This window comes from Oryzias latipes, chromosome 15, assembly GCF_053564925.1.
Source record: "Oryzias latipes strain Hd-rR chromosome 15, Olatipes_Hd-rR_3.1".
NCBI lineage: Eukaryota > Metazoa > Chordata > Actinopteri > Beloniformes > Adrianichthyidae > Oryzias > Oryzias latipes.
Genome location: NC_136251.1, coordinates 4,920,253 through 4,947,333, shown reverse-complemented (window position 1 = coordinate 4,947,333; position 27,081 = coordinate 4,920,253). Strand labels below are relative to the sequence as shown.

Below are 27,081 nucleotides of genomic sequence, written 5' to 3'. Positions count from 1 at the left end.
CCGTGGTGCAGACTTAAGGTGGTCTACCTCTGATTGGAAGTTCACAGGTTCTTTTTTTTTTTTTTTTCTTTAACTTGTCCTGTCCAACAGCTGGGCAGGCAGATGGGAGCTGAGGGCCTCTTGTGTTGGACATATTTTACTTTAACAATAGGGGTTCTTAATCTTCAGACAAACCAAAGGTATGTCTGAATAAACCCCTTTTGTAATTGAGGCCAAACTTTATTCATTTCAACCATGTTTGAAAATCTTATAAACAGTGTTATGATATAAACACACATGCTAGCTGCAAAAATGTCCACATGTACACAAAACAGATAGTGTTCACACACGCATACTTATTCCTTAAAACCAACTAGTGTGAAATATTTCATTCATTCTATCACGCAAACTATTAGTGCAAAGGTGAGCTAACACCTGTGCTCAGGCAAGACCCCCGCCGCAGCGGCAGCCGGAACCCCCCCAACGCCACACGGGAGCATGCAGGGAACAACCGCCCCCCGGGCGACCAAATCCGCCACCCAGGCCAGGGCCAGCAGGACCGCCGCGAGGCCCCCAGAGCCAGAGAGCAGGGAGGCACGGGGGGAAAGAGAGCGCCGCCCCAGCCCAAGCAGGAGAGCAGCCCCCCCCGCCGCGCTGGGAGAGCCCAACACAGGGCCCCACCGGAGAAGGGCGCCCACAGCCCCAGACGAGCACCCCATCACCACCCAGGAGTTCTGGGCACCCCCCCGCCCCAACCCCAGGTACGAGCCAGGACCCCCCAAGGGAGATCCGCTCCGCACTCCAGGCAGCCACCCACCCGGCCCACGGTTGGACCAGGGAGGAGCAAGGCAGGGGCCCGCCGCCCCCGCCCAGGAGGGGGACACCCTGGGGAAAAAGGGGGACCACAAGGGGTGTTGTAAACATGGCCCGACCAGGCTCGGCCACAGTTGGAAATTTGGCGGGGCACAGCGCTCAGGGGCAAGGACCCGAACCCACCCCCCAGGCACACGAACACCCCCGGCTCAGGTGTAATGTGAACCCCCTCCCCGCACGGAGAGAGCACCGCCGGGCCCAGGAAACCGACACCCAAGGGACACGGCCGCCGTTGCCAAGGGCCCCGTACTCCCCACCAGGGAAGGGTGGGGGACAGATGGTCCTAGGTCCAGCCTTCCTTGCAAAATGTGTGTGCATGTGTGTGAGCTTACGTACCAGATCTCATCTCGTTTAAAAAGTGGCACTGGGAGCAGTCAGTGTAATTACTCCAGAGGTAAATACATGTGTGAAGCCTAATTAAAAAGAGAACATGTGACCGGGACGCTTAACTCTGACACCCTTCTCATATCCTTCCTGAGCTGTCAGCTATGAATAGACATAATGAATGGATTTCTGCGGCTAATAAAATCCCTTTTCACTGTGAATGTGAGTTAGAGCTTTGCCCTTTATGTTCGTTTGTTTACTGGCAGCCGTGGTGCAGACTTAAGGTGGTCTACCTCTGGAAGTTCACAGGTTCGATTCCTGCTTTGTCTGGCCATGTGTCGTTGGGTAAGACACTTGTGACCGAACGCCCTCTTACATGTGCACCCCAAATGGAGACTGGATTTCATAAAGGTTAAGAATATACAATTTATTAAAAAAAAAAAAAAAACGACACAAATTCCATAAAAGAGAAAGTTAAAATAGACTCGGACAGTTGGACCGCACTCCAACACTGCATGAGGGCGGCTGCCTCCTGGATCGACTCAGCCCCACTGCACTGGCGGGTAGCCACAAACACCACCAAGGGAGATCTCTGATCCAACTCTCACCAGGAGTACCTGCTCAGGGCCCAAATGCACACAAAACACACCACAACCCAAACAGTGATTAAAAGAAAATACAAAACAGAAGAGGTGCACCTGAGCAGGTCACCACTAATTTATGGGCTGAAAACAGGGGGTCCCCCTTACACAATACTAAATATGGCACCCACCAGCTACCATAAGGATAAAAGGAGGAGGCAGCCACCTTCAGCCAGGTCCAGACACCAAGATACTAAAAATGAGCACAAAACAGTTTAAAAATGGATAAAAGCAAGGGTGTCAAGCTTGATTAAAACATTAAAAACAATGACTAAAAAAACTAAGCAAAACAGCAGTGGCAACTCTGCTGGAAAAAGAAAAATAAGTTAGTTCTCCCCTGGGACAAACATGTTTTACAAACCCTTATATTACCTCTCATGCCCCAGGGTCAGAACTCATGCCACCACCTGTCAATATAAATAGAGTTTAAAATCTTGCAAACTCAAATGCTTAAAAACTTTAAAAGGACTCAAATGATTAAAAGCTTAAGTAAAAAAGGTCCACATGTCAAGCTCACCCACCAAGGCCAAACCAGGAAACCAGCACCTAGATGGAACTCCCACTGCTGCTATTTATCAGCCTTGTGAGCCAATCACAGCTCAACAGACAGGTGCTGGCCATGAATGTACATCTATGGAACACCATGAGGGACAAACTACCACCCACAGCCCTGTCTGTCACACACTGGACATCAAATTACTCCTGGTGGTTATGGGTTGGCACCAGTTTAAGGCCACCATCAGTATGTGTGAGTGAATAGGACTGGGTCCTTAAAGCGCTTTAGGGATTCAAAGAAAGTAGAAATGTACTATAAAGTACACGCCATTTACCATTCTATTGTTGAACACTGTGAAATCTGCAAAGTAGATAAAACATTGACATTGACAAAAGTTGTTAGTTAGATGTTATTGAGATTTTCCAGCTTGAACAGAAAGCTGCACAGAAGGAGGAAAAAAATTACACCAAGAAGGTACAAAACGCAAAATATGGGTCAGTGTCGGGGATTCTCACCTTGTGTTCAATCTGTTTTCAGGATAATGCAGAAGATGGGCTTAGGGGTAGAGGAAGAATTTGAATACGCCCATAGGCTAGAGTCGCTACGCTAGCTTGTTGCAATTAGTTGGATGGATGGATGGATGGATGGATGGATGGATGGATGGATGGATGGATGGATGGATGGATGGATGGATGGATGGATAGGTCGGTCGGTCGGTCGATAGATAGATGACTTTATTAATCCCACAATGGGGAAATTTCATTTATCTGTGGCAGCAAAAACGACATTCAGAAATAATCTATATAATATAACATCAAAAAAGGACATCACAAATGACATTCATATTAAATAATTAAAAATTATTATTACAATTATTATGAAAATTATTATCAAAAATGAGATTCTTATTTAATAAATAAATAAATATTAAATAGATACAGCTGCAAAAGTGTAAAAAAACATGCGGTCTGCAAAACATGTGATCAACTGTAAAAACATATAAAAACTTTTTTTTTCTTTTTTTTTTAAAATACAGAAATAAGTAATGAAGTTCACACCAAAAACAAACAACTGTTCAGGAACAAAAACTATTGAAAATTGAAAAACAACAACTACAACAAAAGAAAATAAATAGTGTGCGGAGTGGGTCTCCCTTGGGGGGTCCTGGCCCGTACCTGGGGTTGGGGCGGGGGGATGCCCGGAACTCCTGGGTGGTGGTGGGGTGCTCGTCTGGGGCTGTGGGCGTCCTTCTCCGGTGGGGCCCTGCGTTGGGTTCTCCCGGCGCGGCGGGGGGGCTGCTCTCCTGGTTGGGCTGGGGCGGCGCCTTCTTTCCCTCCGTGCCTCCCTGCTCTCTGGCTCTGGGGGCCTTGCGGCGGCCCTGCTGGCCCTGGCCTGGGTGGCGGGCTTGGTCGCCCGGGCGGCGGTTGTTCCCTGCCGGTTCCCGTGTGGTGTTGGGGGGAATCCGGCTGCCGCTGCTGGTGCGGTGGGGGTCTTGGGGTGGGGATGGCTGGGCACTCTCCCTCCTTCTTTTCACGTTCCACCATCCATTTTAGAAGAACATAAACACTCACCTGAGCACAGGTGTCAGCTCAACAGACTGAATGACTGAAATATTTCACACTAGTTGGTTTTAAGGCATAAGTATGCGTGTGAACACTATCTGTTTTGTGTACATGTCGACAGGTGGACATTTTTGCAACTAACAGGTGTGTTTATAACATTTGAGTGTGTGTGTGGACAGGCTCCGCCCTTTTTTTTTGTTTTTTTTTTACATTTGAACCTTACCATAATGATTAACAACCAGTAAACTTGTTGCTTTATGCTGCTTCATGGTCTTATCCCCCTTCCCCTCCTATTATCACCCCCTACCCCCCCTCTCTCTAACGTCCCTCTTTCTTCTTCCCCTCTTTCCTTTTCCGTCCGGTCCAACACCAAAGATTTTCAGACATGTTTGAAATTAATAAAGTTTGGCCTCAATTACAAAAGGGGTTTATTCAGACATACCTTTGGTTTGTCTGAAGATTAATAACCCCTCTTGTTAAAGTAAAATATGTCCAACCCAAGAGGCCCTCAGCTCTCATCTGTCTGCCTAGCTGTTGGACAGGACAAGTTAAAAAAAAAAAAAAAAAAAAAAAAAGAAAATAAATAAATGAGTGAATGAAAAAACACCCGCGGGACTGTGGTAATTATAGAATTCACTGTAATTACACAAACAGAGCTGGAAAACAGGGATGTGACTTTCCACAAGTAAATTATTACTGTCAGCTAATAAAGGAGATCTACAGACCGCATCCGAATTCTTCCCCTACTCTTAGGTCTTCTCGCCATAGTGGGGACATTTGGAAAAAAAAAGTTAAGGGTTAACCCTCACGAAGAAAGGTTTCACACGGGTATGCTCTGAAGCACAGAAGTTTATGTACATGTCAGTAATGAGAATGTTGTCATGCGTTTTCAGAGCGCTGCCAGCCACACGCTAACTTAGCTGACCGGCGACTGTTGATGACATCATCGAGTGGGAGTAACTTCCGAATTAGATGATTTTCACATTTTCTGGCTGGAACACCAAACTTTTTTAGTTTTTTGGATGACCGGATGAATTGAAGCATATTAATATGCAGAGGGAAAGAAAAATCTCTGATCGAAGACCGCCAGGTCATATCCGCCTTTCCAATACGGCATCGCTCTTTACGTGTCTTGGACAATGGCAAAGGTTAGTGTTATAAGCTATTGGTTGAGCTACCGTTGCCGCTTAAGGTCACTCATCATTTTTCAAAACAAAAATTCCTTTAGTATCAGAAAATAAACAAAACGTAAATAATCAAAATTAGTGTATACTTTTTTTTTCTGTCTGCAGCTCGGTACCAAGTGGCCCATGGACCGGTACTAGTCCTCGGCCCGGGGGTTGGGGACCACTGTTATAGAGCATGGCCTATCAGCCCTCTCCTGATCCTGGAGTCTTCTACTGTTGGGAGTATTTGGATGTGTTTCACAAATATTTAGCCCTTCTATTCCATAAGGTGTACAATCCTCACTGTGCAAACATGATATTTGAGCGATCTTCTATAAAGTTTTTATCACATCCCCCAATCAGTTTAGCCAATTAACCTGTCCCAGAATTCTGCTGTTATAACACGCTTTTGAAATGAAGATGTCTCCAAAAGTCTGGCTTGTCAATGCAGCAGCTTTTCCAGGTTTTCAATGCCATCACAGAACCGACTGCTGGAATTCTTTAACAAAAATTGGGAGGGCAAAAGGGCTTCATCCTTCTAAACGATTTGATGTGATCATCGAGCTTTGATTGTTGAAATCAATAGAAAAATTCTAACATATTTTTACATTCCTGCATACTTTCTTTTACCTTCAGAAGCTATTTTATCCAACAGGAATTCCTCTTAATTACAACAGCCTACAAAACAGACCAATTCTTTTTTATTCTGCTCACATACTTTTTGTAATGCAAAAGCAGTAAGGTAAAAGTAAAACACAAAAAAGTCATATTCTTTGGTCACATACACCCGAACCAGGGTGGGGGGCTGCGGGTCTTTGGGTTGAGAAAGCTGCAGCGTAACCCTTGTGCTATCCTAGGCACAAGGGTTACGGATGCCTGAGGTTTCTTCTTTTTTTCCGGAATCTGTTTTATTTAAGAGTTTTTCCTTACAGAAAAGGGGGGTCTAAGGGCCGGGATGGACAAATTAGTTTAGTCTGTTTAGTTTAGTTTAGTCATAACCTATTGAACTCTATGACTACATGTTCTGTATGATTTCATGTTTATTACACAATTAATGGTGTGAAGCCGATTCAGATGACTATTGTTGTAATATTGGGCTATAGAAGTAAAAGGACATTTCTGGATTAGTTGATGAGTATAAAGGAATCTTTTTGCCGAAACTGTTTCTACAACTGCTGTTTAAAGTTAAATGTTTTCCAAAGTCCAGTGAGAGTATTTAAAGGAATGAAACCAAAGAAAGAGATTGAACACTGACTGCTGAAAACACACATTTATTGGTTTCTGTAAAACATTTGTTTAAACCCATGAATGTATGCCTGTCCCAGCTACTGTTGGGCAAAGGTGGGGTACACCCCAGTCAGGCTGTCACAGGGCACACAATCACTGTCCCACACACACTCACACATGCACACCTTTACTAATGAACCTAAGCATGTCTTTGGATGGTGGGAGGAAGTCGGTGTTCCTGGAGAAAACCCATGCATGCATGGGGAGAACATGCTAACAGAAAGAACCCAGCCGAGATTGGAACCAGGACCTTCTAGCTTTGAGGTAGGAGCGCTAACCACTACATCATTATGGTATTGTCAAAATGTTTTGATGAATTTTATTATTAGAATTAGAGCCATCTCTGCATTAAAGACCTGCTCTCTATCATTTGATGAACAGCTAATGAGTTCACTTTTGTCACATTTGGGTCGTCATCATTCCAGGGATCCGAAAACTCACAAGTCTGGTCCACATTTTCTCAGCAGGAACAGCAAGATTGTTAACTTGTTGACTATGTTTGGTGAGCAGGTAGGAGCCCCCCAAAACAGCCCCCACAGCACTGAGGAGCAGGCCGTAGTTTATCACCTGTTTAGAAACAAAGATAGAAAAATATATTGGACGGAGATTCAGTCTAGTTATCTTTATTTTACCTACAACCACCGTGAAAAAGTCTAGCTTTCATTTGCTTTCCATCAAATTCTCCAAGAATGTATTTAAAAAAGATTGCTGTTATTTAGAATTACAAACAGACCAGTATCTCTGTGAACGTGCACATCTGCTACATTGAGAAACAAACTAAAGACGTGCCAAACCGGCTCTCTTTTCATTTAATGACTGAAATGAAAATCACTCTGGTTTGGACAAAAAGCCAGGTGTGACTTGAACAAAGCACTAGTTTCTCCAAAGGACATTCACCCTAAGTCTTATAGAAGTACAAGAAAAAAGAAAATCAGCATGATTGTTCTTTTTTTATGGTTTCTAGTCTGATCTCTACAGAACATTAAAAAAATACAACAAACTAGTATGTGGTGTATGCAAATTACAATTTCATAGCCACAAATTAGTATTTTATTAACATTTTGCGGGCTCAACTTACTATTCTGTGCACACAGATTAGTATCTTGTGAGCACAGATTAGTATTTTAGTGTCTTTTTTTTCTACTAGTAATTTGTGCCCACAGAATACTAATTTGTATCTACAAAATGGTAAAAAATGCTAATTTGTGGCGACAAAAATAATCAATTGTGGCCCCAAAATGCTGATTTGTGGCCATGAAATACAAAATTGTTGCCAAAAAATTGTATTTTGAGGACACAAAATACTAATGTGTGCAATGTGTACAAAATATTAATTCTTACGCACATTTGCGCTCATTTGAGCGCACAAACTACCAATTCAAAAATGATTGATTTTAGAGACACTTGTTTTTTTTCAATGTTGTATCCAGATCTCAATTTGTCTGGTGCACAAAATGAACGTAACGGTAAGAAAACCTTGTAGTCAAAGGTTAGAGGTTTAAAACTGCACATTCTTCTTGTTTTCCTTCAAGTTCAACAAGCTGAACAATTAAAAAATAAGGAAATAAAAACCTTTTGCCGTCTTTATGAGGGACTACATATAAGAGCTTTTCTAAGGTTGAAAAAAGCTTTTTCTACTTTCAGCAGAGTTGAATGGTTGAAATGTTTCTCAAGGGGAAAGTTTGAACTTGTGTGAGTCACATGTTTCTCCTTTAATGGCTGCTGATATTTCTGGAATTTAAGAATGTGCTAAATCAATACACATATATGATTTATAGTTGTAAAGAAACCGCCAAGGAGTGAAATAAGTAATGTATAAAAATGTTTACTTTGTTTTGCCAATGCCAGCGCTCCACAGCATGATGGTATGGGATCCTGGTAAAAGTGACCTACAGAAAGAAAGAACCATGAACTACATGTGGTCATTTCACAGCAGTGATGGTTCACACACCACCTTTACCATTGTGTAAAGTGGAATTATTGTCTTCGGCAGGAAGAAGTGGAGGACGTTATCCACATATTTCCTGAAGAGAAACCACTTGGAGTTGACGTGTGCTCGCATCTAAAAAACAAAACGACACATTTTTAAAACCTTTGTTCCCTTTGCTTCACTTTCACACTTGAATTAAACACTCGAACACATGAAAAGTCTGAGTACAAATGCATTCAAACATGTTATTTATGTACGTTTTTTAATAAGAATTACAAGACATCCAACTGAACAAAAAACTGCCATCCTGATATGTGTTCAAACATATTTAGACCAGGTTTCTCTTCTTTGAACTAAAGTTAAATATATATTATTTTAAAATATATCCTAAATGTGCTTTTCTAAAGTAATTCTCTTCATATCTGAGTGTGGTGCATGAAATGCCTGTGTTCAAGACTTTGTTGACAGAAGTTATCTGGTGTCATTCCTGCACTGTCTCTGGATGCATGTCCTGTTTTTTAAACCCTGCGTCTCCCAAGATAACAACAAATGAATCATAAAGTCGTTTGACAAGAAGCTCATCTGAAATGTGGGACATGAAACGTGTGATGAGGCGGCTTCATTCCACCAGAGCAATCTCTCCTGAGACGTGAGAGGAGCTGCTTTCTGCAAACCTTTCACTGTAAATCACTTTAGCTTTTGTGTTAAAGCGGTCCGCAAGCATTAGCCACTATAAAGAACACTGTGTTCCAAAGTAGTGCAAAATAAGGTCACTTCTTTCTTTTAGCATTTAACCACATATTAAACTTCATCTTATTTTATTCTTCATCCTTCCATCCTGAAAAATTGACCTTCTTACCTGTTTGTGCTCTGAGATCTGCAGACCAGCTTTTGATTTAAAAAAACACATCATACTAAGTCTGGGTTAGATTTAGAAGAGAAGAAAATTCCCTTCAAGGACAGAAGATTAAGCAAATGGGATGGAAAATCATGTAAAAGTCTGAGTTTAGATTAAATTAGATTAGACTTTCTTTTCTTTTGTCTGCAGCAGCAAAAGTGACATTTCCAAACCAAAAGGTTTACATAAAAAGACCCCGTTTCTTTTCTTACCCTTGTACATAATGTAAAAACAATTAAAAGCATTTATCATCAGTCCAGATAATTAAATTATCTGGAAACGATGCTGGTTTATTATATAGAATTTCTACAGAAACGCTGATCATTTTGTGCAGGTTCAGGTTCAGGTTCAGGTCTGTGTGAAGGTCAGAAGCATTCAGTTGCTGGGAGACCAGCTTTGGTCTCATCTGCTGTCTCCATTTGCCCTTCAACTCACCAACAGTTGCTTTTTTGCAGATTTTTAGTACCAGAAAAAAATACACGTGCAAGTGACTAAAGCTTAAGGTGTCAAAAACATTTCAAAATCATTTGTTTCATTTTGATGCAGGTGTGTGTGAGCTAGCATAAGAAGGCGGTGCATGAGAATTCAAATGCTTTTGAGAACCAATGACTGTTAAAAAACAGGGGAGAGAGTTTGCAACATGGCAGGTTTTAGTTTATTAACTAGGTTTTAGATTTCAGGTTTTCCTCATCCAGATTAGAAGTGACGTCACCAACCCCCCTGTCTCTCTGATCAAGCAAACTAGACCCAGTTACCAAGCTGTCACATTTAAGCCAAGTGCGGGGAAAAATTGTTGAACCTGTTTAGGGGCACACGCTATATGTTCGTAGACAATCCAAGGAAAACATGTTTTCTACGGCTATGCTACTGGTGACGGGTTGCTGTTAACAATACACAAGGGTAAAAAAGGGGGAAGTAGGTGAGACGCACGCGTGTCATACAGATTTCTCACGATTTTCCACCACCCCTAATCCTGCACACTTCCAAGAACGCAGTCAGTGCTATTCAAGCGCAGGTTGCCAGTTCCTTGAATGCAGCCTGACTGTTAGAAATGAGGAAATTAGACAATCAGAGCAACAGGCACTTTCATATCACCTGCACACCCCACGTGTCAGTCAGGGGCCAGTGTGCACACTGTACTGATGACTGGGGCGTTGGGCCCTGTGGGGGGGTTGACCCATTCATGTGCACATGGCTAAAGTGTAACTCTATGTTTACATGTCAATCAATAAAACATCTCCCCATTTTTTGTGTCAAACCTCAAATACAATTAAAGCCACAAGCGGCGTTGTATGGCCCGCAGACGCAACCCGCCTTCCACGCCCAACTCTACGCACCACCGCCCTCACCGCCCACTTTTGATAATGGCTAGTCAAAACTGCATATGCTAATTATGCTAACTATGCTAGCTATGCTAATGTGGCTAAAAGTGCTAGCATTGTGATCAGCATCATCAACTGACTCAGAAAAACACATTACCTAAAATGCTAATTATGCTAACTATGCTAGCTATGATAATGTGGCTAAAAGTGCTAGCATAGCGATCAGCATCATCAACTGACTCAGAAAAACACATTACCTAAAATGCTAATTATGCTAACTATGTTAGTTATGCTAATGTGGCTAAAAGTGCTAGCATTGTGATCAGCATCATCAACTGACTCAGAAAAACACATTACCTAAAATGCTAATTATGCTAACTATGCTAGCTATGCTAATGTTGCTAAAAGTACTAGCATAGCGATCAGCATCATTAACTGACTCAGAAAAACACATTACCTAAAATGCTTATTATGCTAACTATGCTAAATATGCTAACATAGCTAAAAGTGCTAGCATAGCGATCAGCATCATCAACTGACTCAGAAAAACACATTCCTCCATTGGTGAGAGCTATATGCCATAAGTTGATAAAAAAACCACTTTTTCCAAAATGGCGGCTTTTTTGTTTATTTTATCTCCATTGCAACCATTTTATGTTTTGGTCCCCTTGAGAAGACGAACAGATAAATGTCAGTTTCGGACAAATCAGTAAAAGTAAACTTTTTGTCGTCCTTAGCAACAGTGGTTTTATGCTAACCACGCCCACATTCTTTATATGTCCGTATCCAGTGTTTTTCAATGTATTCAGTTTCAGGCATGAATGCATGCATTCAATTTTCACTGTATTGTATTGAAAGGCATGGGAGTTATAACAGTGCGCCACTTTGCTAGCTTGCCACGCGGACGCCGTTCAAAATCTATAACTTCTGATTGCAACATTTTTTCCAGGGTAGCTTGCCATTGATGTCCAAAAGGTTTCGAGACGATCGCTGAAAATTCCAACGACAAGTTTACGATTGAATCCAGTGGTAAAGGTGTTTTTTATAGAAAATTCAAGATGGCGGCCTTTTCCCGAGGTCAAAGGTCGACGAAACTCCAGAGGCTATTGTAGACTTAGGCTAGGGACACGCCAGTCAAAATTTCATGAAAATCGCTCGAAAAAAAGTTCCTTTTTCCATATTGTGTAAAAATGCGAAAATCTCAAAATGGCAGATTTTGGCACAAGATGGCCGCCAAACCGTAGGTCGTGTCGCCTTCACGTTATTATTTCAAAATTTTGTTTGGATATACCCGTCAAAGTTATCTGGGTTTCGTTAGACGATTCTTAAAAAAAAATCTGATTTTTTTTTGTTTTTTTGCCGAGTCAGCACTTTTTTTTGCGATCGTTTTTTGTTTCCCCTGCCCACATTCCTTTATCGATTTTGTCGTATGTGACATCATTTTGTTCAGTGTGGGCCAGGGGATCGCATATTTCATTTTCACAACATTCCGATAAAATATGTGCAAGCTAGCTAAAACGGCGACGGTTGCGAATTCGCCACACGCACGCCTTTCAAAATCTACAACTTCTAATTCCAACATTTTGTCCACAGTAGCTTGCCATTGATGCCCGAGAAGTTTCAAGAAGATCGATAAAAATCCCTAGGACGAGTTTTCGTTTGTACACGTTACTAAAGGTGCTTTTTTAAAAAAAATCAAAATGGCTGCCTCTTCCCAAGGTCAAAGGTCAACGAAACTTCTTTGTTAGTTGTAGAATCATGCTGGTGGCATGTGTGTGCAATTTCTTTAAAATCGCTCAAACAAAAGTGTTGTTTTCCCTTATCGTGGGAAAACACAAAAATCGCCAATTCTCAGAGTTCGCCACAAAATGGCCGCCAGGCCGTAGGTCGTGTGGCCGTCCCGTAATGATTTCAAAACTTCTTTGGGATATCCCCAACACGTGTGTTTGGGTTTCGCAACTGTATTCTGAAGTACATTTTGATCGGCCCCATACGCGATTTTCGGCCCATTCATTTTTTTGGCGGGATCACCTGCCATGATGTCATCGTCTTCGGGGGGGTGACGTTGACTTTGTGGAAAATTCATTCGCAATTTATCCCAGGTGTGTGCACGTTTTGGTGACTTTTCGAGCATGCGGCGGGGGTCACATTCTCGCTGAAAGGCGGCGAAGTCGTCGTTCCAACTGCGAAAACAATATGGTCCTTGCAGTCAGTGACTGCGGCTGCGGGCCATAACAGTGAAACGAAGCCGAAACAATATAGAAGTTTTTGCAGTCAGGTGGCCTATGTATTTCAATGCGGCCTGTCTTTTACTATAGGCTGGGCATGTCTTTTTGGCTTTAAACCCTTCCTTTGAGGGCTTTTTGAGGCTTTTTTGGGCTTTTTTGTGTTTTTGTCGTCATTTTTGCGACTACAATTTCAACGTTTGTGCGATGGTGTTGTGCGTGTGTGTGTGTATTTTTGTTGCGTTACACAATTGTCGTGTCGTTGTGTGCTTTGGCCGACTTTTGACCCTATTTTTTGGCGTTTTGACGCGTTTTTTAACATTTTCGACCTTTTTGAGTGTTCGACCCTCATACCAGTTACAATATGGTCCTTGCACTCTGTGAGTGCTGCGGGCCATAATAATAAACGAAGCAAAAACAATATAGAAGTTTTTGCGGTTAGGATTTCCTATGTATTTCAATGCGGCCTGTCTTTTACTATAGGCTGGGCATGTCTTTTTGGCTTTAAACCCGTCTTTTGAGGGCTTTTTGGGGCTTTTTCGTGTTTTTGTCGTCATTTTTGCGACTACAATTTTGTCTTTTTTGTGCGGTGGTGTTGTGCGTGTGTGTGTGTATTTTTGTTGCGTTACACAATTGTCGTGTCGTTTTGTGCTTTGGGCGACGTTTGACACCATTTTTTGGCGTTTTGACGCGTTTTTTTGACGTTTTGGACCTTTTTGAGTGTTCGACCCTCGTAGCAGTTACAATATGGTCCTTGCACTCTGTGAGTGCTGGGCCCCATACGCGATTTTCGGCCCATTCATTTTTTTGATGGGATCGCTGGCCGTGATGTCATCGTCTTCGGGGGGTGACGTTGACTCTGTGGAAAATTCATTTGCAATTTATCCCAGGTGTGTGCACGTTTTGGTGACTTTTCGAGCATGCGGCAGGGGTCACATTCTCACTGAAAGGCGGCAAAGTCGTCGTTCCAACTGCGAAAACAATATGGTCCTTGCAGTCAGTGACTGCTGCTGCGGGACATAATAAAAAGTAACAAAAAAATAACCCAGAGTTCTCTACAATATCAAATTTAACCACAGAAGTAAAAAAAAAATAATAATAACTTGATTGTAAAACATGCTTCTGGTAGTAACCATGCAAACTAATCTGGTTATACTTTTATTTTCGAACTGGCTTCAGTCTAGAAGTTTAAACGTTGTTCTTTAGAACACAAGGTCAGTTTTAAACTGGAGGTTTCTAGTCTTCTAAGGGCGGGAACATTTTAATAACAATCAGCATTTGTTTTTGATAAGCAACTGTCTAAATCCCTGTTGGGGTAAAGGGGTTGCTGGAGCCTATCCCAGCTCCTGTAGGGCGAAGGCGGGAAACACCGTGAACAGGTTGCCCGTCTTTTGCAGGGCCACACACAAACATATCTAAGAGCAATTTAAAATGATCAATTCACCTATGAAGCATGTTTTTGGACTCTGTGCATGTTCTCAATCATAAGGTGAACATCCAAAGTCCAGTACAGAGAGACTGCAGACAGGATTTGAACCAGCACCTAAAAGGCAAGAGCGCTAACCACTACACCACCATGCAGCCCATAACTGTGCATAAGCCAAGATATTATTCTTTACCAGTTGAAGTACTATAGAACAGAATGCATGCTAGGACAGAAGACAAGTATAAAGGTGTGTGAAGTACTTCAACATAGTTGTACATGGCCAAGTCTGCAATTGCATGGTCGTCTGGAACCCGCACCCTGGTGTACTCAGGCAGCACGGCACCTGAAGGAACAGAGGTCAGCAGTGACATCATCTGAAAGTCTGACATCTGAAATCTGACATAAACGTACAGAAGTCCTCGTTGAACTGCTCCATGAGTTCATCAAAGACAATGCAGTCCTCAAAGCCCTGAAACACACAGGAACCGTGAGTCTTTTCTGTTCATCCTTGTGCCTTGCCTGTCCTCCAGACGGTGTCACTTACAGCGTTCATCCCCTGCCCGTAGAACGGCACCACGGCGTGGGCTGCGTCTCCCATCAGGACACATTTGTCACCAATGTGATATGGGGAGCACTTAACGGAAACCATTGCTTGAGCAGGAAGGCGGAAATAATCTTTCTTGAGTGCTTCACTGAAAGTACAAATAAACATCCAAACGTACTCTGAGCAGCAGACTTCATTTTTTTTTAGTCAGTGTTTTTTCTAAACAGCCTGTGTGTCTTTCTGGCTGCAGAGACATCTGACTGTGCTGAAAAAGCAGTCTGCCCTGATTCTGAAAATATTAAAGAGGAAGGAAAGCCTGAGCACTCAGGATAACATCAGCCCTGAAAGGAGCAGAGGGACTAAAAGCCTCCTGCCTTCCTCATTTCTGCACGTCCCTGAAACACATGATTCACCTTAAATTAAAGCCTCATCCCCACGTGAGTGTAAATCTGCAACAATCACACTTCATGGATCACAAAAGAATGAAGCTCAAAGAAAGGGTTTTTGAAGAATTCCTGATTTAATTAGATTAGGCGGAGAGGCCAAAAAACAAAAAGAAAAGGAGATTGGGGACAGGAGAGTCAAGACGGCCACTTACACTCCAATCAGCGGGATCGTGTCAGGGAAGTAACTTTGGAAAAACTGGATGACTTCGTCCCCTGTTGTGATCTTCTCAAAGTCCTCAAAGGGCATGAAGAGGGTGCAGGTAAATGTCTTGTCCTGGATTGAAACATAATCATGACATGTGCTGATGAGAACGGCTAAATCCCTCTTTCACAGCTGTGTGACACACTATTGTTTTTGAAATGGGGAAGAAAATGTAGATTTGGGGCTGCGACCGGTTATAATGCAGAACTGCTTCAAAGACTGAATGACTTCAGGGTTTTTGCATCTGGGCTGTGTACAACTAAAAGTCTTTTCCTCCAGAAGCAGCAGACAGGGCTTTTATTTTGGAGAATCTAAGAGAGATTATGATGTGAAAAACAGAAGATCTAAAGCAATAGGAAGATGTGCTGGAAGAATAAAACTACTGAAACTTTGGTTGTAGTTTGAGGCAGTGCTTTATTGTTATCATGTTTCCAGTTTGAAACAATTCCAGGTTTGGGGATTGCTGTTGAACGCTCTCTTTTTATGTTGTCTCCTATAATACTCTTCAATTCTATGAATGGAGATTGCAGAGCCAACTTCTTAACTCTAAACCATTCAACTTTAAAACATCTTTCTTTGTGACAAAATAGGGCAGTTTCTTTATTAGGTGAGAAGATAAGAAGTAAAGTTAGAAAACAGTGAATCCTGACGGCACTCTCTCCTTCACTTCTCATGTCAACAATGTCGCCTAATAAATTAAATTTATTATTATTATTGTTGTTGTTATTATTAAAAACTAACTACTTTAACACTGCAATATCTTAAATACTTCTCTGGCCATGAAACTTTTTTACTTTGAAGGCTTTGACTTCCTTGCTGAATATTCCATCACAAAAGCAGGAAAATGGAAAAGATGAGTTCCTCGTCGTGTTTTTACCAAGGTCACCAATAAGACATGAACACCATAAAGCTGCAGGGGGCTGTAGGAGCCTTGATGAATTCAATTCCCACCTTAAGAGGAGCAAAGGTTAATCAGTCATGCAGACCTGTGATTCTCTAGAGCTCACATTTCTTCGGTTGAATAAGAAAAAAAGAGCCACTAGAAATAACATTTCATAACAGAAAACTGCCCTCATTCTGAAGAGAATTGATGGTGTCTGATAGTAGATTGTATTTCATATGCAGTTTTTTTGTCAACTCTTGTGTTTTTACTAAATTAATTTCCTGATAGTCAATCTATCTAAAGACTCCTTGCATTTTACTAATGAGATTCTTTATGCATACTGTTGCTTTTTCCTCTCTGTTGCTGCTCTTTATTGTCTTTTATTCTAATCAGCATTGGGTTTTTGCAGACACATCTGCTGTTGCACATTGTTGGCTAAACAAAATGGAATTCCAAAAGCAAAGGTCTCATTCTGAAAATCCCTTTCAGATCTAGAGGTCTCCCCAGCGGGGCAAGCATCAAACGTAGCATCATTTTTGCAAGATTGATGCATTTCCTCATCGCTTGTGTGAGCAGATGTCAGCATCAATAAAATCCTCCCAGTAGACATTTGAGCCGTGTTGCTGTTACCATGGCATCCATAGCAGCTAGACTGCTTTCTTCTATTTTGTTCTTCTCAAAATCAAGGCAGTACATAGCAAAGTAAGATCAGTCGAAGAGTTCTCACAGACAGGAGATGACACTGAACTCAGTTAATCCCGAAGGATAATCATTGAAAAACGGGTTTAAAGAAGGAGAACAAAGACTAGAGGAGATTCAGGACCAAAGCAAGAAAAAGACCAGACAAAGTACGGTGGCATTGATTAGACCCTACTTTGTCAACTGTAGTGTACGTTTCAGTGGGCTTAGAAGACATCCCAGAGGTCGCTGTTTCTCTGAACTGATTATTTCTTCTTCTAACTGTAACAGCACATATATGCAGTTACAACTAAACTTACTGTCTGCAATTCCCAGGTACATGAGAAAACAGCTTCCTACTCACCAGGTTGGGTAGGGCTATCATCATGAAAGTGTTTCGTGGCCAGATGTGCAGATAATTAGGCTTCATGGCAAACTGCAAAAACAAAAACAAGCCCAAAAGAAAATCTTGATTAAAGTGAAGTTGTTGTACATCAACAACAACTCACCAACACAAATGACTTTCTAGGAACTGACCTCGCCATTAACGGGGGGCATGGTGAGCTCCATGTAGCCATGAGGGATGTACGTCTGACTGTAGTTAAAACGACTACGGCGAAGGAACTGCTTTCGAGTGGCGGAAAACGCTCCATCACAACCGACAATCAGGTCTGCATGAATTTGATCCTTTGATCCATCAGACCTTTAAAGCAAACAAACAGCAGAAAGGTGTAGTTTAAAATTTTTAACTACAACCAAGTAGCCCAACCCTCATGGTGCATCACAAATAAAGCCCTCCCCTGACACCCTGATGGATTGTCATTGTTGACCGCACATAGGAACTGGACTGAGTGACCCCATTCCAAACAGGAAGTACCTGCTAGTTCCAAATCGCCAAAATCTCACAGACTTCAATAGAAAAATAAACAGCTGTTACTCAGTCAGTCATTCTATTGGTCAGAATTAACATTTTTGATCTGATACCTTTTGTAACATCTTCTTGATAATCCTCCTTTTTTGCTGTAGTGCAAGTTATTCAAGTTATAAACTGACCAATCAGATGCTTGAATACAAGTAGGTGGCCTCATTTGACAGATTCTCCTGAGCTTGGTGTCAGTGGAAGGAGTGTGGTCTTCTAACAAGTTCACTCCTGATTGGAGAAAGTGGTTGCCATAGAAATGTAGACTGAAGGCCCGTTCACACCGGGACGAATTTCGCCCGCGATTTTCGCCGACGTTTATCGCCTCGTGACTAAACAAAGGGCACCAATGTGAGTGTGCACACCGACGCGAAAAAACGCCACGCGTCAAAGCGTCACTTTTTAAAAAACGCCTCGGGTTCGTTTTTTTGGTTCAACGCGCTGCGTCGAAAACTATACGACCAATGAGAACAGCGCTTTTGCACACGTGTCTGGAGCTTCTGAAGTTACAGTAAAACACAACTTGGGGGCGCTCAAACATCAAACTGCCTTGCTGAGCACACATACCAGCGAAGAAGATAGACGCCAAGTAGCGTCTACACTGCCGCGAAGAAATAATGACGGACATTCTAAAATATCCCCGAACCAAGCACCAGTTGGAGCTACTGGTGCTTGAAATATTCATGTTTTCTTTGTATGATTCTGACGAGCGCGTAAATACTTGCTCTCTTCTTCTGAGTGAAAAGCGACTTTAAGAAGCGTAAAGTTGCGCAGCGCCACCTTGTGTACAGGAGTATTTCTGTTTTACATTAAGCGCCATCTAATGTCAGGGAATGAAATTGCATGTTCGCTCGGCTTATCGTCAGCGAAAATCGCCCGGGTGTGAACACAAAAAACGTGGCGAAAAACGCTGGCGAATAACGCCTGGCGAATATACGTTTTTTTGGTGTGACGCACCGCGTCAAAAACTATACGACCAATGAGAATGGCGCTTTTGCACACGTGTCTGGAGCTTCTGAAGTTACAGTAAAACACAACTTGGGGGCGCTCAAACACAAAACTGTCTTTCTAAGAACATATACAAGTGAAGAAGATAGATGCCAAGTAGCGTCTACACTGCCGCGAAGAAATAATGATGGACATTCTAAAATATCCCCGAAAACGCTCATGATACATTTTCAGCTCTTGTACCAGTCGATAAAACTCCCCATGTTCTTCTCTACTCGTAACTATGGGATGTACCCAAAATCAGCGTCTTTTCCGGCGTCTTTCATCATTCAACAGAACAATAATTTCTTCATCTCTGGAACTGGAGCTAGAGCTACTGGTGCTGGAAATATTCATGTTTTCTTTGTATGATTCTGACAAGCGCATAAATGCTTGCTCTCTTCTTCTGAGTGAAAAGCGACTTTAAGAAGCGTAAAGTTGCGCAGCGCCACCTTGTGTACAGGAGTATTTCTGTTTTACATTAAGCGCCATCTAATGTCAGGGAATGAAATTGCATGTTCACTCGGCTCATCGTCAGCGAAAATCGCCTGGGTGTGAACACAAAAAACGTGACGAATATTCGTCCCGGTGTGTACGGGCCTTTAGACTGACTTGTACCAATCACTGCTAATTGATGATTTCTGGTTCCAACATGGCGACATCCGTGTTGCATTAAAGTGGCCACTAAATTGACTTTAATTGGTTCAAACTGGAAGCAAGTCATATAGAGCAGTAAAAGAAAATTAAAAGATTTGCAGGAATGGTCAAAACTGCAAAGCAATGTTTGTGCTTTGTTTGCTACAGAATAGGATTAGATCACTTAAGAACTTTAAAGTAACTTACAAACACTTGTTTTTTTTTTACGCTCTTTTTTTCACTAACAGAAGCGCCTTTACAAAAACAAAAATATTCCAGTTGAGGACGTTTAAAATGTGTAGAATCAAATCAATGCATGACAGATGGGACTTCCAGGACACATTTTCTGTTTGGAATGAACACTGCTACGCTGTTAGCGCTTTTGCCTCACAGCAAGAAGGCCCCTGGTTCAAGTCCTGGCTGGGGGACATGAAAAATACATCAATTGGGGACCTTTCTGTGTGGAGTTTGCATGTTCTCCCCGTGCATGCGTGGGTTTTCTCCGGGATCTCCGGCTTTCTCCCACTGTCCAAAAACATGCTTCATAGGTTAATTGGCAACTCTAAATTGTTCATAGGTGTGAGTGTGAGAGTGCATGGGTGTGTGATTGTGGACGTTCTACCCTGTGACAGACTGGCGACCTGTCCAGGTTGTCCCCTGCCTACGCCCAAGTAGCCGGGATAGGCTCCGGCAGCCCCGTGACCCCGAAAGGGACAAAGCGGTACAGAAAATGAATGAATGAACTTTTAACTGCTGTTTTACTGTGGATTTCAAGCTTCCACAGGAATGAGATCCTAAAGTATCAGGATTAAAGATGGGTGTTGTGTGGATTTTGCCCTGACCATCATGATGACTTGTGTTTGTATTTTTCCTGGCGGTTAACACTGGAGGACCTGCTCCCAGTTTTCAGCCTCTGTGTGATCCTGTAGTGTCACACGGAGGAAGGATCTGCTCAGGCCTTTACTATTCAATCAGTGACTCATTATTCTGCATTTTAACTGGGTTCTGTTTGGTATTCATAGAAATTAGAAAAAAAGGCTTTATGATGAGTTTTCCAGATATGACTAAATTCAGTTCCCGACCTTCACCAGTGAGTTAGTAATGAACTGCTTGGGGAGACTAATTCCCTCAACCAAATAGACCTGAGGCTGCTGCAGTGTTGGTTGGACTGTAAACTGTGGGTCATGGTTAACTAAAGGACAACCAATTAGGCGGCAGTTTAGCTCAGGCGGTAGAGCAGGTCATCCAACAACCAAAGGGCCGGTGGATCGATCCCTGCTCTCCCCACCCTGCTGTCGCCCCACAAGTGTAGCCAGCCTGAAGAAAGTATTTCCCCATAGTGGGATAAATAAAGTAAAAATTATGACTAAAATTCCAGACCGACCAAAAGTCAATCAAAGAGTTTATCCCCTTCCCAGGACCCCATGGATGAACACGCACTGAGCACATGTCTTTGCATTCATGTTCAAACGAGAACAGGATCAATAGATCTGTAGGATTTTAAATGCACCTTTTTCCAGGCCGATGTGGGTACATGCATGTTAACGGAAACTGTTTACCTGCTAAAGGTCATCAGCCCCGTGTCAGCACTCCAGTCCTGCAGCTTGTGTTCAAAGTTCAGCGTGGTGTTTGGATACGTCTCTGCCTCTGTGAATGGGAAATGTTACAAAACAGTTTATATCACAAATGCAGACCTGACCCAACAACGTAAAGACCTCGTTAAAATCCAGCATGCTGTCATAATGCTAATAACAGCTGAGCTTGTCAGCACAAACTCAAGGAGATGCAGCTTTGTGCTGATCGATCTAAATCTCCCTCTAAACAGAGCCACCTGAGTGTTCGTCAGCGTCAGCATTTGGCAAACCAAATCTCTTGATCTCAGAGTTCACAACAGCAGCCTGGATCATTTCTGGAAAGAGTCCCTCTTTATCCATGTGAACTAATTAAAGTCAGTCCCGGTGTCACACGCATGAGGCGCCTCATCAAGCACAGTGAAGAAAAGCAACACATCAGAATATGTGCAGAATCTACGAGTAAATGAATCCATTAAACATGACAGGCAGAATTCAATGAATCCACTGTGGTGATCAGAAACACACAAAGAAATGATAGGAAATCACAGCCACAGCATTTCTATAGCAGGGCTCAAAACATTTCAGTGCATATTCATTTTCCACATCCCAACACTAGAATGGCGCCGTGTTCATCTTGATCTCACGTTTTGACGGACTCCTGGCTTCTGCTATAGGCTGCTTTGGACTCCATGGAGCACAGAGAAGCACCCGACACGCCGGCTCACTCCGTCTTCCATTTCAATCTGGGACATTTTGCTGTTCTGTCTTCCTGTCCTCACTGCTGACTCCTGCAATCTTCTTTTAACAAACTATACGTTGAAGGTTTGTGAAGCCGTGAAGTAATGCGCCGCGGTTTCTAACAGGTTTTATGGGTAACATGTATTTGTGGGTGAATTAGTCCTTTATAGGGGTTCAACCCCTAGACGAAATGTATAAATAAAGAAATAATATAAAATATTGGTTTTTCTTGACATGTGAGGGTTTTATAGCCTTGTTAACACTCTTCGTAAAATGATAAGATAGGATTTAAAATCAAATATTATTACTTTTAAGTGAATGCCCACTGCTGTCTCTCTTCTTTTCTATTTCAGACTAAACATTGATTTCCTTGAAGGTTTTTAGAAAACACATTATACACGGTTCCACTAAGTAACGCTCCCCTATTTGAAAATGAGTGTAAAACTGAAATGTTCCAGTGCTTTATGACAGGCTCCCCCAGAAAGAGGCAAAACCCCATCAAATTGGAATGAACCCAAAAACGTCTTCAGTGGATTTGTCAGCCGCATCGTGAAGAAGGTTAGAGGCGTTGTTCTGGAGCACAGACTCAGAGGTGAACAGTGCCGTGTGATCCAAACTCAGAGCATCTCTTCAGCTTCGCTGTGTGCAGCTTCAGCTGTCAGTGAGACGGCCGTCTGTCATTCAGGTCTTCAGCATCTTTTTGCCGTCTCTTACCGCTCAGAAGCTCTTTGTTCAGGTTAGCCCGGTCCACCGACAGGATGTACTGAAAGCAGAAGGGTCTGTGAGGAAGTGAAATGTGACAGAGTGCGCATTCATGTAGAATCAAGCTCTTCCTTCGTCCACAGATGAAGCAAATATGTGGTTTGGTTTGAAGGTCTCTTAATGACATCAAGAGCCCCCGCCATTAAAGCAGCAGGAAAATTCCACACAACTGCTGTTAGACAAGACTCAGAAATGCAAATACGAGTCATAATTCTAATGTTATTATTTTAGCAAAAGTCATCAATTAACATTTGCTTTAAATACTTTTCCTTCAGAAACAGAATGTCCATGTTTTGGGTCATTCCTGGACAATATTTGCTTTAGATGCAAAGATCCAAGGTGGAATTTTCTGCAGGAGCAGGAATTCCTATTCTGTGCTGAAATTTCAGTGATGGTCTTTTATTTTGATGATGTAACATTCGGTTAAAATCTCGCAGGCTTTTTTCTTGGACAGACAAGCAGTTGTTTCCCGGTACTGTCTGTCTGTCTCTCCATAGAAATGGTAGAATTTCTGCGTGATGTGGGCTCACCTGGCCTTTTCTGCCATAAGGGATTGGAGACTGTTTGCCACTGAGTGAGTGGATCATTCTTGCATGCATGGGAATTCCCTTGGAGATGATCTGAGCAAAAAACAGACATGTTTGCTCCAACACGGCAACAGAAGATGTGAATGAAGGACCCACGTTTGACTTGTGGTCACAGCGTTCCCTGTGGTGTTTTAAATCTGACTACGCTGTTTGCAGACAAAACCAAAAACCTGTGTGGTTTTCTGGGATTCAGATTCTGAATTCAGTGGGCTGAGCAGGGAGCTTGTGGCCCACCCAGCCTGTTTTTTACGTCACAAATATGATCTTTTCCCAACAAGTGTTCATCTGATTCAACACAAATTGAATAAAGAAATACTCATAAATGTAATTTTAATCCAGAAGAACTTGTTAAAAAATACTAACAATAGTATTTCCATTTGAGCTCAGTGCAGCAAATCTGGAAAGACTTTGGTTCAAATGTCTGCAGTGAATGAAGAGCAAGCAGAGGACTATAATGTTAGGAACCATCATGATGCTCAGAGTTTGGCTTCTCTTGTGAGGACAGTGGAGATCGGTGGAAGGTGGACCTCTCTCTTTGTTTCAATGATTAACAATCAGGATCGGACATTACCCCGAATGTCCCGAGACAAGTCTAATCATTGTTTCCATCAGAATGAGAGGAATTTCCTTTCTATACCTTGTCCTCCATTCCAACATGCTTCAATGCTTGCCGACCTCTGTGAGACAAGGCCAGGTTGATGCTCCTCCCCTTCACGATTTTGGCTTTCCTGATATCTGACAAACACACACAAACTCTGGTGTTAGCCTGGTCAGGTCAGAAGTGTCATATGTTTATTTCTAGGTGTAGTTCTTGCAGGCTGATTGATCCTGTCTCAACGTCACGATTCCTACCTTCCCTGCTTTCAAAGACGTGAACGTTGAAGCCCCTTTTGGCAAAGAAGCAGGCATTTAACGCTCCAACCTGAAAATAAAGGGATGATGCTAAAAACACAGATTCCCAAATGTGTTGTGATCCCAGAGGCTAAAACCAGAGCAGGTTCCCAAAAAAGCAGACTAAATACACAGAGGAATAAAAGCACATTCATGCACTCATTGATGTTCTGGATGAATTACCACCACATCTGGCTGATTCTTCAATGTGATTTTTGTCTCAGTCTCCATCTAGGAGGTTGTGGCTGATCTCTTAGAGAAAAGCAGAGCGCTGTCATACTCACACTACAAAGAGACATAGGTGAAAAACAACCTATCTGCCTTTAGTTGTTACCACACATTGGAGTGTAAGTCTTCCCCCTCTGGAAACCTTTTCCCCTCCGATCTCCACTTCTCTATGTGTACATTTGTGAATACCATTGCTCTGCAAGTGTGTATTTGTTGCTGAGAGTCATGGAAAGCATGCAGCTCTCTAGTCATAAGATGAAAACACAAGCTTAGTGAAATGAGTAAATAATAAATCCCTTTTATTTTTTCTTCTTACCAAACCACCGCCCACCACTGCCACTACTTTCTTTCTGGATTGTCTTCCTTCTAATTTCTCCATGTCAGTCAGACTTCTCTGCAGCTCTGAAGCTCTCTCTGCTTTGCTCGGATTGACAGCAAAGCCGAGTTAACATGTCAAAGAGGAGGAGCTGGCTGGGTCCACCGGAAGTCACTTTCACAATCAGTTCCTCTTTTAGAGCAAACAAATCAGGGCAGTCCGGTCCGCTTGGCAGACAGAACAAACCACCAATGACCTTTCTGAATGGAAAAACCCTTTAAAGGAACTTTTACTTTGATCATTTTAGAAATTCTGTAATACTTTTTCTGGGTTCTTATTTGATATAAATTGTTTACTTAGGAATTATTTAACGTGTTCTGAATAGATGACAGCTTCCTTTATTCTTTGACAGGTTGACCTTTGAACTTTTTATGTTTTGGAGGAAATATATCGCCATCTAGTGGTCAAACCTTGACACTACCGTGGAACACAACTATGTGAACGATGTTGATGGTCAAAATAGAGAACAAAACAGTAATACACTTGCTTAAACCTAAATGCTATAGTAAGTTTGAAAAGGGAAAATATTTTATTTTTTACTTTTAATTTTGATTGAGGATATAAGAAAAATATTACATACCTTTTAATGCAAGGACGTCAATCTCATTTTGGTTTGGGGGCCACATTCAACCCGTCTGAACCCAAGTGGGCCGGACCGTAACATAAAAGCTAAATAACAGCTTTGTTTTTGTTGCCTCAACCAACATGGTACCTAATCACTTATTATGAGACACTTATCATGTGACCAGACTGACATCAGTGACCAGACATCATGTGACCAGACTGACATCATGTGACCAGTTCACTCCAACATCGTCCAGCGCAGTAACTAGAGAACTTACTATGTCATCAACTGTTGCTGTGTCCATGAACTCCAGAAACTCTGCTGTAGCGGTGACTTTAACACCTCTAATAAATATGCACAGCTGTACATATCTGTGATGTTGGTGCTTTTGTAACCGGATCACTTCTGCGTTGTGTTTAGGAAGTCAAAAGATCTCGGGACACAGCAGCACCCTTGGAGACCACCTCCGTTTATTGCGTATCTGACAATTTTCCAAAAAGAAAATAGAAATCACGGTGTTAGCATCCCGTATTAGCTCCTACATGAGGGTGAGAGGTAGAGGGAGCACAGAACATGAACAGGAAATTCTTATTCTGAAATAAACAGTTAACATCTACAAAGGTTTTTATGTTTTTCATAACAGATTCCAAATAATAACAGTATATGGCACAATAATTAACATAAAATGAGGATTCATTATGGCTAACATTACAGGACACCCACCTCTCCCGCTGGACAGTAAAACAAAAAGGAGAGAGGGAAAGAAAGTGCCAACCTTATAAAGAGAAAACCAGTGAAGAAGAACACATTAAGGAGGGGCTACAAAACCCAACACAGAATACAAGGGGGGGAAAGAAACTTAGAGACAGTCAATATTTTGTGTAATTAAAATGAACTGATCACGTCCTGTTACACTTTCATCAATAGTGACTGGAAATACAACAAATTATTGGATTCCTTCATTTAGTGCCCAAGTCTCCTCAGAGATGTTGTATGCAATCGTAATCCTTGACAGACTTATCTTGGCAAAGGTCGGCTGCTTTTTTGGGCACAAGACTTCTGCAGCCTTCAGAATTTTTCCATAAGTTCACCATCAGAAAATGGTTTGGATGTTTGCATCAACTTGTCTGCAATAAGGTGTCTGTCACTGCTCCATCACTGACGTCACTGACAGCTGCAGTAAATGCAGATGGTTGTTTTTTCCGTCCAGCTAATAGTTGGTAAATCTTCTCCTTTTTTTAACAGCAAATGGTGAAACTTTTCTTTATGGTGAGTCTCATAGTGGTGCTGAATGTTGTATTCGTTCAGCACCTGTTGATGACATACCAAGCATGCAGGTTTGGCATTCAGCTCCGTGAACAAATAAAACTCTGTCCATTTTTCCTGGAAAGCTCAGCACTCTATTTCAACCTTTTTTTCTTTTTGACAACATTTTTTAATGAAGGTGTCACTACTCATCATTCTAATAGCAACGTAACAGCGGTGAGGCTCACGCGGAACCAAACTGCATCTAAAGGCCTGTTCACACCAGGACGAATTTCGCGCACGATATTCGCCGACGTTTAACGCTTCGTGACTAAACAAAAGGCACCAATGTGAGTGTGCACACCGACGCGAAAAACGCCACACGTAAAAGCGTCATTTTTTTAAAAACACCTCGGGTTCGTTTTTTTGATTTGACGCGCCGTGTCAAAAACTATTCGACCAACGAGAATGGCGCTTTTGCACACGTGTCTGGAGCTTCTGAAGTTACAGTAAAACACAACTTGGGGGCGCTCAAACACAAAACTGTCATGCTAAGCACACATACCAGCGAAGAAGATATACGCAAGTAGCGTCTACACCGCCGTGAAGAAATAAGACGAAGAAGATGCGCTCACTGACGGACATTCTAAAATATCCCCGAAAACGCTCATGATACATTTTCAGCTCTTGT

General features: G+C 42.2%; 1 protein-coding gene and 1 long non-coding RNA gene across 5 annotated transcripts; both read right to left on the bottom strand.

Annotated features, from left to right (window-relative positions):
* Window positions 1-1,588: 1,588 nt before the first annotated feature.
* LOC105355719 (uncharacterized) lies at window positions 1,589-2,365 on the bottom strand. Of its 2 annotated transcripts, none has more exons than XR_013647878.1 (4): window positions 2,335-2,365; window positions 2,190-2,224; window positions 1,949-2,010; window positions 1,589-1,793 (listed from the first exon to the last, which is right to left on the bottom strand). It is a non-coding gene; the product is annotated as an uncharacterized LOC105355719 (long non-coding RNA). The 2 variants fall into 2 exon arrangements; XR_002874845.2 differs by having other exon boundaries at window positions 2,339-2,365.
* A 3,931-nt stretch (window positions 2,366-6,296) lies between these two features.
* Window positions 6,297-25,236, bottom strand: kmo (kynurenine 3-monooxygenase). Of its 3 annotated transcripts, none has more exons than XM_078932210.1 (15): window positions 25,161-25,236; window positions 23,938-24,007; window positions 23,723-23,820; window positions 23,029-23,118; window positions 22,451-22,499; window positions 20,984-21,071; window positions 17,420-17,585; window positions 17,247-17,318; window positions 15,272-15,393; window positions 14,674-14,821; window positions 14,541-14,598; window positions 14,390-14,472; window positions 8,289-8,390; window positions 8,158-8,217; window positions 6,297-6,895 (listed from the first exon to the last, which is right to left on the bottom strand). In XM_078932210.1, the coding sequence occupies exons 3-15, from the start codon at window positions 23,732-23,734 to the stop codon at window positions 6,728-6,730; spliced, it is 1,218 nt and encodes a 405-aa protein (XP_078788336.1). In that variant the 5' UTR covers window positions 23,735-23,820; window positions 23,938-24,007; window positions 25,161-25,236; the 3' UTR covers window positions 6,297-6,727. The 3 variants fall into 3 exon arrangements, with proteins under 3 accessions (XP_078788336.1, XP_004076935.1, XP_078788335.1); XM_004076887.5 differs by lacking the exon at window positions 25,161-25,236 and adding an exon at window positions 24,521-24,686; XM_078932209.1 differs by lacking the exon at window positions 25,161-25,236 and adding an exon at window positions 24,160-24,343.
* Between the last annotated feature and the right edge of the window lie 1,845 nt (window positions 25,237-27,081).